General features: G+C 42.5%; 1 protein-coding gene across 2 annotated transcripts in view; it reads left to right on the top strand.

Moving 5' to 3' along the window:
• The window catches only part of LOC107272914 (homeobox protein extradenticle), a gene marked incomplete in the record, with an annotated part of 31,437 nt that overhangs the window by 18,184 nt on the left and 2,137 nt on the right, over positions 1–11,116 (top strand). Inside the window, 5 exon segments of one of the 2 annotated variants that reach the window (XM_025090220.1) lie at positions 316–569; positions 3,129–3,319; positions 3,427–3,562; positions 3,664–3,760; positions 5,452–5,639. In XM_025090220.1, the coding sequence (XP_024945988.1) occupies positions 316–569; positions 3,129–3,319; positions 3,427–3,562; positions 3,664–3,760; positions 5,452–5,639 (866 nt within the window). 2 annotated transcript variants of the gene reach the window in all.

Genomic DNA, 11,116 nt, shown 5'->3' with positions numbered 1-11,116 from the left:
CCCCCCCCCCAACACCTAGAGAACTCCCGAGGGAAACCTGAGTCTCCGAAGGAACGAAACGTAAAATTGATTCTTTTATGATCGGTAAACGTGCGACCGGGATAACTCTTGGATCCTGACGACGACCTGAAATAGTCGCCGGTGGTTTTCATGGGGGATGAAACGTTCTCGAATTATTCGTCCTTTATTGTTTGTCGTTAAGGATTTTGTTTGAACGCTGCCTTTTTTTCGTTCTCTTATAGGGTTTTTTCTTTTTTCTTGGAAAATGGCCGTTTATTTAAAATTGATGGTTTTTTCTCTTCTTTCTCTTTACAGTACTCTCGCTTAGGAACACACAGGAGGAGGAACCGCCCGATCCCCAGCTCATGAGATTGGACAACATGCTCATCGCCGAGGGCGTCGCCGGACCTGAGAAGGGTGGCGGTGCGGGCGCCGCGGCGTCGGCGTCCGCCGCCGCCGCTGCCGGACCACCTGGACAGCCTGATAACGCGATCGAGCATTCCGATTATCGGGCGAAACTCGCGCAGATCCGACAGATTTATCATCAGGAATTGGAGAAATACGAACAGGTGAGTCGTGTCGTATTGATACACTTTTTTTGTTTTTAACTAATCGATTAATCCGAAAATTGGCAAACGGTGTCACCGTATGTTCGTCTTATTTGTGTGATAACGATCAGCACGTAACAGCTGCTGGTTCTATTTTATTTATTTCTCGTGAATATTCAAGCTTCTTCGCTAATCTCAGGTCGTTGTGTAACTCGAGCGACGCATTTCCATTGGTCGCGAATCGCCTCCATTAACATGCAATCGCGCGTTATTTATCATATATTTATGTATATGGACTGGCATAAAAGCGAGAATAATCATCTGACATTTTTCCGATAAATTTTGTTACGTCATTCTTTTTTTTTTTTAAAGAATTTATTGTTTATGCCTTTTCCCCCTATCTCTTAGCACGCAAATCTGGATTATGTTCCATTAAAAAAATTTTATAGAACATATATAAACACACTGCGTGTCAACGCATAGATAAAGGCGCATCCACATAGACTCACCCCACTAAAAAGATACTCTTGTCGCAGTATGGTCGATCCATGTTCGGGCGTTAATTTCTCGTTGAATTTTTAATTCTCAAATTTTGCTCGATCTGCCTCCTCCCCATATACTCGGTGGCTCCTCGGCTAAGTCGTGCTACACCATAACGGGGCACTGATAAGGAAGGTAATTTCGGTATAGAACGTATTCTTGCTGTACCGGATGAGGACTCGGCGGGCCTTTGATACTATTTGTGTGCAAATGAAGTTACGTGCTTGACTAAATAAAATCTCGCGTGTCAACCTGCCACCACCCCGTATAAAGCAAAGCTCGCAGACTCTTACGTGGGTGTATTCGATATGGGCTTTTTTAAGAATTAAGCAGCTACTTATATATATAGGGTTTCTTGATTAGAAAATAGTATTTGCCTTCATAGCCACTATCTTGGGCGAATTGCATTCAAAGAAAGCAGGCGGATAACCAAACTATTTTTACAGACGGTAACGCGAAGCAGAGCTTATCAATGAAGCCTGAATGTACAGGGTGTCCATAAAAAGTATTGATACAGATTTTCGTTTGTGAAAGTTCAAGGGTTGAGTTGCTCTTGAGATATTTAGTAGGTTTGCGGTTTTGTTCTTTTTTTGCATATTTCTTCCAACCCCTACGCGGAAAAGATAGTCATCTGTACCGGGTGTGCTTTAATTACCGTTCGGGCTTCGGACCCATATTTTATCCTGGTGTCGGCGGTCTTTGTGTTTTCCGTGTTACTGAAACACGCACGTCCCTTAACGCGATCGGGCGTGCATCCCAGGCGTTGAACCATATACATATATATACACGTATATAAGCAGATTGCGTGTCTCTGGTACAGTCGCGAGGGTAGTTGCCCGATAAATGTAGTCATTTAACGTGTTTTAAATCTTTAAAAGGAATATGGGATTTGTTTATATTTCACCCGTCATCAAATCTGTATACAGGTATACCTAGAGATTGAGAAAAAAGAAAAAAAGTGGTTAACCCAGAAAGAAAATAATTTTTTTTCCCACAACCTGTACTTCATATACACCGTCTGGATAAGTGAGCACCTTGGTACAGACTGTTCCAAAATTATCCAAGATCTCTCGAGCGTCATCTTCCTCGCGTAAACAGACATTTAAATCGCGGATAAATCGTTCTCGTAAATATACCAAACGGCCATCCCGATTTACATGCGGGTCTATAAGCGCCGCAGGGGTCAACGTCTGCACGCCTATGCAAAATAGCGTGCGTGGCCGCACGGAAATAACTTTCCTTGAAAATATCAGCGGGAATCGCGTGTTTCAGTCGTCGATATCCCACGGGGTACGACCTGGCACCGTTCGACATTGTGCAGAGAGAGTTGAATATAGCCGAGAGAAATAGAAGAAGTCGAGGCCACCGGATCTTGCTAGGTTTTCCATCCAATCTACCCTCCTTCGACCTTACCCCTCTGACATCTCTCTCTCCTATGTACGCTTTTCCCTCCTAACCATGCCCCCACATCTGCAGAACGGGGATGCTGATCCACCCTCGGCCTCTGGGTACCCGGGCTGGAACGTTACACGGAGAAGCCTGGGGGATGGAATCCATTCCGAAATTGCAAACCATCCCCTGGTCCTACTACCTCCCCCCCCCCCCCCCGCCCCCCCCCCCCCCCCCCCCCCCCCCCCCCCCCCCCCCCCCCCCCCCCCCCCCCCCCCCCCCCCCCCCCCCCCCCCCCCCCCCCCCCCCCCCCCCGGGATTCTCTATCCGACCAGTCTTCCTTTCCCCCCTCTTTTCCCCATCCAGCCGTATCATTCCTCTCCACGAGCTTACTCCTGGTGGGTACCCGGGCTTCCCTCAGGAAAAGCTACAGCGGCACGTTGCCCGTACCGAATACTGATATCCTGGAAAAGTCTTCGTCTCGAACAGCGGGGCTCGCGTAACGTCAGGAATAATGCATTATATCGTACTTCCTGGTGGAAGACCCTCCACGGGAATTTAACGTCCTTCCGTACCTTATATGTATATATATAGCTATTTCCATATGCTTTTATCCTGTTCTTAATGTTTTCTTTTTTTAACCTGTTTCAGGCCTGCAACGAGTTCACTACCCACGTGATGAACCTTCTGCGGGAACAGAGTCGCACCAGGCCTATTACGCCTAAGGAGATCGAGAGGATGGTTCAAATTATACACAAGAAATTCTCGAGCATTCAGATGCAGCTTAAACAGTCGACCTGCGAGGCTGTTATGATACTTAGGAGTCGATTCCTCGACGCCAGGTCTGTACGAACGGCTGTGACGGTTCTTGGAGTTTATTAATTTTTTTTTTTTCCTTCTTCAATTTCGCTTGATTTATATCTTTCACGTATTCCTTGCCTCGCGCCAGACGCAAGAGGAGGAACTTCAGTAAGCAAGCCTCGGAGATTCTCAACGAGTACTTCTACTCGCACCTGAGCAATCCTTATCCCAGCGAAGAGGCCAAGGAGGAGCTTGCACGTAAGTGCGGTATCACCGTGAGTCAGGTGAGTTTTTTGGAATAATATTCTTTTTTTTTTTTTTTTTGGAATTTTTCAAAAATTATTATCTCCGACACCTTCTCACTAATACTCTTCGTTGAAACCAGGTGTCCAATTGGTTTGGGAACAAGAGGATAAGATACAAGAAGAACATAGGCAAGGCCCAAGAAGAGGCGAACCTGTACGCAGCTAAAAAGGCAGCCGGTGAGTTCGGATAGTTTATGAGAAATTCGTTGTGCCCTCAAAACGTTAATGGTTGGTCACGGACACGTCACTATTTTTTTTTTTTTTTTTTAACGAGGACGTCTCAAACGGGCACATTGGAAATTGGCATTGAAAAATACGGATACGAGAAATTTTATCAGTAGCCGGAGTCCATTGGACGCCGATTGCTGTGTTAGCTGGACAGAGAGTGCTCTTTTGAAATTTCTTTTCTTATTTTCTCTCTTTCTCTTTTTTACTTTCGACTGACGTCACTCTTCCTGCGAATTCTGCTTTGTCGAGTTTTTCATGTACATTCCGATAAAGGAATAAGTGACGCTTATCGTGTATACGGCAGAGATTCGACTTTTGTAATGTTCTGCTCTCCTCTCTCTCTCTCTCTCTCTCTCTCTCTCTCTCTCTCTCTCTTGCATTTTCTTTTTCTTTCGTGGTTTTTCTAACGACTCTTTCTCAGCATCTATTTTATCCTGGACCATGTGAAAAAAGAAAACTGTCAATTCGCGACGTTGTTGGTAGACCCGGCTGACTTTTCGGCGAGCGTCGTTTTTGTGTTTCCTTTGTTTTTCTCTTACCTCTTTCTTTCTTACAGTTTGCCCGCCTCGCTGACGCGCGCAATCACGTTTCTGCGCATGCGCGCGCGACACGCTTAAAACCTTTACGAGGATGAAATTGCACGTGGCAGCGGTTCTCATTACTGTAAATCACTATGGAATGAGTTACCGTTCATTGTTCTACGCCGGGCACTGCATTATTGTTGGTTGTCAATAAATCTTAACGCCGTATACGACGTCCGACCCCGGTACGAGAGATTTTGTCGCGCGAAACGTGGAGATACGCCAATTCGTACGAGGTTTTTTTTCTGTAGTCATATTTTTTTACTTTTTTTTTTTGCTTCCTATCTACGTTCTCCACGTCTACATTCCTTTCTCTGGCAGATTATATATATATATATATATATATATATATATATATATATACACGTAGATCGCGGCACGGAGCTTCCCCTGAATTTCTCACGAAATATCGTCGGCTAAATTCCATCACGAATGGCATCTCTTGCCCGTGTGATTCTCCTGCACTTATCCTGCAAGGCGTAACCTGATCCCGATTGTAATTATAAATTCTTGCCGCCGCGACGCGTCGTATCTTCTTAACGAGGAGCGCGTTTCTTTATTTTCGAGACGAGACTCTGATATTTTTAACTTACCAATTACATCCTGGTGCCCGTTTACGGTATGAATGTTCAGAGGGGAGCGAGACTCTGCGATGGCGCCACTTATTCTCTTTACACTCGCTCTGTCGTTCTTCTCTTCTTTTTTTTTTTTTTTTAATGTAATTTTAATTCTTCTATTATTTACCTTTTGTTCGTCGACTTTGTACCTTAAAGAAACGTATGCCACGTGGAAGTCACGGCTTTCGACGTGGAACCGTCGGAATGGATTTTCTCTTTCCCTCGCGTACTCTTGACGTAGGAAAAAAAAGAGAAAAAAAAAAACATGTCAACCAAGAATTCTCAACGAATCAATCTGCAATCGGTTAACGTATACGTCCGATATAGTCCATTCGCGTTAACTCTCGCGCGACCGAAATTCGAAATCGCCTCCCTTCCACGGCCGGTGTGCGTTGACTTTAAAAACCGTCGAATTTTGTATGCACCGCGATTGTTTCTACAGCAGCTTTTGCAGGAGCGTCGCCGTACAGTATGGGCGGTGCCAGTCAGGGCACCCCGACGCCTATGATGTCTCCCGCACCCCCAGGTGGACCCCAGGACATGGCTGGCTACGGCATGGGAATAAACGGCAGCGACTATGGCTCTCAACCGTACAACGACGGTTCCATGGGCTACGACCCCATGCACCAGGTAAACGCATTAACCGGACGATAAAAGACCATCCTAGCTATACGTATATACGTCATAGTCGTATTAATTGCATTTTGTACTTCCCAGCTCGCTTGCCTCTCCCGTCCGACGAGTCATATTTTGGAAATACTACTTCGGCCGCGTATAACTCCCGCTCGTGAAACGTTTCACGCCGTGACGATAATAAGATACTCCAAGTTTTACGCGGACCGAGCAGAGGCGTCATACCGGATCGCCCGGAGTGGCATTTCCAAAATATGCTTTGTGGCTTTTTTTTTTTCCCCACTTGCAAGATTGCACGAAGCATCTCTGTGCATGTACTACTACTGCTACTGAAGGTTTATCTAAATTTTTTTTTTATCTTTCACCTACAACCATACCTTTCCCAAGATTTCTTGGAGTATGTTTCTCTGTTACACGTTATTTGTCTCTCTTGTTCTTTCTCTCTCTCTCTCTCTCCCTACTTTCGTCTCACATACTCTCTCAACCTGTGTCTGCATAGAGGATAAACGTCGCCTAGGAAAATTCAGTAGAGCTCTCTCCTAGAGTATTACGCATATACGTGGGTCCTAGTGCTGCTGCCACCGTTGAGTATCTGGGTTGCGTAAATCCACGTATCCGTGTAACACGTATTACACTCGTGGTGCGGATGCTGCGTAGGAGAGTGGGGGGATGGAGAGAGACACAGATAATGTAAACGTTTGCGCGCGCACTCGATACTCTACCTAGAAGCCAGAGTTGAGCGTTACTGAATATATGGGGGATATCTTGTCAGAGGATATGGCTGTTGTTGCGCCATAAAGATGGGCTTTAGCTATGGGAGTTTAGGGGTGCCAGGTATGGCTAAGGTTGTAAGAAGCTTCTAGAAGGTTCCAAGAGATGTCGCTGCTGCTCTCCTATCTTCTCTTCCTAGTTGACTAGTAGCTGGCGTCGGGTCAATTAGTATGCATTGGAGTTGCAAAGTCACTTTTTAGGCGGGGGCTGCCCTCTCACATATTAATTGAGTTCGGTGTAACGTATCTACGTTCCTTCTTCAACCCCTTCGCCACTTACCGTGGGTGAGTGGGTGGGTGTAACGAATTGAAGAAAAACATGGCGTCGCGATTATTGCGTATGACGAAAATTTTTAATCCTTACCAATTGAGAACGTTCGTGATTTGACGTGTGACAGCATTTTTTTTCAAGCTATCAGGAATTTTAATCATATTTCAAATCGCCCGCGCAGCTCCGGTCACTGGGTCACGTGTGTTACCTTTTGACGTCACGCGCCGCCTATATAACGAATTTGGCCAATGAACCAATTAAAATGCATATCCGACTGTACGCGCCCGATTTTTATGATCTTTTCGTGATACCTCGATGAGCATTTTTTGATGGATCTTGTTACTCGAAATTGGCATAACTTTTTTTTTAAAGTGAATTACGTTTTTTTTTTTAACCATTGCACGGTGTTAGGTTAGGTCAGCAGCTGGTCGATCAATTATGGGAATTTTGAATTTTCGCTTGACAGTTCGTTGTGTAGTTTCTCATTAAAGGCCACTAACGTTCTCCCTTTTGCGTAACAATTATTATCGCTTGCACTCTTATCAGCACACACGAATTCCGCATTTGGCGTCGATCGTAACAGTCCGATCTAACCTAACACCATTTTCTTGTACCTTCGTTATTATTTATCTTGTTTTCATTCCTCGTGAATCTTCTCCTGTGGAATTTATCTTTTGATTATTTTACCCGATTTTTTCTCTCACATGCGTTAAAAAAAACACACACTCACCTGCTGGTTGGTTTATCGAACGTCTAACAAATGAACTGTGTTTGTTGCAACGGGGATGCGTGAGTAACACGAGACACCGTGATTGCTTTTTATTTCCTCACACGTGTTTTTCATCCTTGAGCATCTTCGGCGTGCAGTTGTCAAAGATGCACCGGAAACTTTGAAATGCATTTTTCAGGATCTTCTCGATATTGTATTATCGTCTTTATCTCATTGTCTTGTCATCTCACTCTCGAGTCCACTTGATTGTGCGATTGTTGTTATTGTTGCGCCTGACGCGATCAAACATAGACACACGCGGTCGTACGTGTTGTCGAACGAGTTTTGCTCGGTTCAAGATCAGCCCAAAAAAATAACTAAAAAATAAAAAACTTTTTTCTGGGGGAAAGAAAAAAAGGAAAAGTCGACAGCGTTGTTCAACGCATTGTCACAAGCACAGTTCGCACGGTCTCGCACTTATTTTTCTGTCTATTGTACATATATATATATATATATATTTCAAAAAAATATATATATCATATAACGTAGCTTACACCTCAGCACGATTATTATGATTGTTATCATTGATCCCAGAAAGAATTTGCTAGAGACAATTTGAGTGATAAAAATATATAACAATGCATTGTTGTCATATGATAGTAATCAAGAGACACAAGTGTCCGTGAAAGTAAAAGAGAGCTTAACGATAACGAGGCACAATTAATATTCGAGAAAAAAAAATTATTTTTTTTTAATTTTCGATTCTTCACCACGGTCACTAAACGTCAGTCTTTCCTTGTTTTCGTATTTTTACAGTGACGCGACGCAGCATAAAGTAGTCGGCGATCTAGAGTGAAGGTCCCCCCTCCCCCTCCCACCCCCAAGCCAGGATCTTCTCCGTTGCAACAAGCACAAGTTTCAGACTGTACTAAAGACCTGAATTTGAGACTATTTTGTAAAAAAAAAAAAAAAAAATATGCATAGCCGGACAAACGTTTTGCGGTATAACGAACCAAGATTTGAGCTCTACGTCGTGACGCTCTAGAGTGCAATAACAAAAGGGATGGGAATATATATGTATTATTATTATTATTATTATTATTATTATTATTATTATTATTATTATTATTATTAACATTGCTAATCTAAATCCAATAGAGATTAGTGATAACGGAAGAATTTTCAAGGTCGTTATCTGTTGTGCCTTTATTCGTTGAAATTTTGAAATTTACGATTTTCTCGAAGTTTCCCCATTGTTGAGGATTTTTGCAATTTTTTTTTGCAATTTTTTTTTGAAAAAATTGCGGAGCTTACAAGTATACGGATTTTTTTTTTTCGGATGACTCAGTCGATACGTGGAAACGACCTTGGGACATCTCCTAGTATAGGATTAATGAAAAGAAAAAAGTGCAATAAGAATTTTGACAGTGGGACATAATTAATTAATACGTAGACTTTTTAGCGGTAAAAAACGGAACGGGGTCTAAAGCGTGCGAATGTGCTGGGGAAGAGTGTCTCTAGAGCTTAAGAGATTTTTCATCGTTGTTAATGTTGTTTTTACGTTGCGCTTGAGAGAATAGGCAGCTAATTGTTCATTATAGAGATTCTCAGTGGTATGATTATTTTCTTCTTGTAAATACCTTTTAAGACGTAAATACGTTTTTACATCGCTCACATGGCTTTCGATACTTAAACTTTTAGTGGTATTTTATGATTTTTTGTTCAGTTTTTTTTTTTTAGAGACTTATCTATAATTTTTTATATATATATATATATCTATTGTTATTCACACTACACATACATAATACACACGATTTGTCTGTGCGGCGGTCGTTTTATGGTAGGATACCTTTGTGACTTTTCGCCTCTACCGTGGCGCATGCATGGCTGCACGTAGGAAAATGTTGAAAATGTCGCGGCGAAAGCGAAGAGTTTGTGGAGACACGGGTCTGTTTCCGAAAAAGTCCGCTAGAGCGTACGCGCGGCGCTACGGTCGAAGTTTGACTCGCTTCGTAATTTTAGATCGAAATTACGCAATTGTTGGTAAGGGGATAGTGTCTTGGTGAAATGTGGCGGATACCATGGGAATGAACGAGAGAGAGTACGAAAGAGTAAAAAAGAAAGGTCTTTCCTTTGGCAATAACTACGTAGTTCAGTAGATGGCATATTTACTATACTTAGATGCATGGAGACAAAGGACCCATTAAAATTGTTGGGATTTCAGTTGATCGTACGTTGTCGCAACACAATTGTCGTTGTCGCAACACGTTGTCAAGTTATCTGAAGTGAAATATCACAAAATGAAACAAGTCAGCGTACGATCAAATAAATTAGATCGCGATAGTCGGCTGGATCATTAATCACGGCTCCTTGTGCTTCGATGAAAAATGTAAAACATGGATTATACATATATACATATATTATCATTCGTTATCAAATTTTTTGTATTCGCGTCATGCTAGAAACAAATCTTTACATTCACACTGTCTTTGCTCATGTTTTGCTTTTGCGCCTATTCGCCATCGTCAGACACGTTTTAAATGACAGAGTGGTGATATAAAAAAAAAATTATTTTTACAACAAAAAAATCATTACGTACATTGACTGACCGACGACCGAGACGTTTATTTCGTTATGTCTTATTGTGATTCACGTAGTTGAGACGGCCATATTGTTTTTCGTACAGTTGACAAGTAGCACTTTTTCGTCAATCCAGGGTATAAAGACAGAAGGGTATATCATTGAAAAATACAAAATGACGCAGGGCAAGGCTATGACTGGGGGGCCAGGCGCAGGCTGGATGCAACAGCGCGAGGCAGTGCCCGAATTTCCGCCACTCCACGATTCAGCGGATTCCGATTCTGACCGGGAAAATGAAAAACGACCTCGCGTCTAAAAGCGGCCATTACTCACCACCCAGTACGAACCCTCCCGTATAACACGACACCGTCATCACCACCACCACAACCATCAACAATTACTACAATTTTGCCACAAGAACCACGTACACAAAGGGCTTTCGTGATTCTCTCGAAGGAGATAAAAAGAAAAAAAAAGAGAGAAAGAGAGAGTCAGTAAAAGTGAGTGTGAGAGAGAGAGAGAGAGATCTACGTGAAATTTTTTTTTTCGATTTTTTTCTCTCTCCTTTTTTTTAGTTATACATCTCTTAGCTGTTAGTGTTAAAAAAAAAAATATATATATATGATAAACACGCTCGACGGGACCTAAGCAGGGAAAGAGAGAAAAAAAAGAAAACGACGACGGTTGCTGTGCCTAATAAAATTATTTTGAAAAAAATAAAAATAAAATTTGTAAAAATTCAACCATGTCCAGGGTGAGTTGTCAAACAGATGAGGTCCCGTCGGACGCGTTTACGTGGACAATAATGCGAATTAATTGTTTGACGCGTAGGGACATCTCTTATTGTATTATGCAATTTATTGTGCGATTGTCTAAACTCACGGCGCTATTGTCATTTCTGCACATTCGTACGACTATTGTACTGTTATCGTTGCGTAACGCGTGACACGTGATTTTGGAAAAATTTCAAATCTTTTTTTTTTTAAAACGTAAACTACGTGTCGATAAACACGGACGTATATATATATATCATTACTGCTACTACCAACACACTACATATGCACAAGGCGAAGACAGATTCCCATACACACTCAATGCGCTACAGTGCGTGCGATAGTTGCGATTTTTTTTTTTTTTTTTTTTT

Source organism: Cephus cinctus, unplaced genomic scaffold, assembly GCF_000341935.2.
Source record: "Cephus cinctus unplaced genomic scaffold, Ccin1 Ccin1_scaffold1312, whole genome shotgun sequence".
Lineage (NCBI taxonomy): Eukaryota > Metazoa > Arthropoda > Insecta > Hymenoptera > Cephidae > Cephus > Cephus cinctus.
This window is presented reverse-complemented; position numbering and strand designations above follow the sequence as displayed.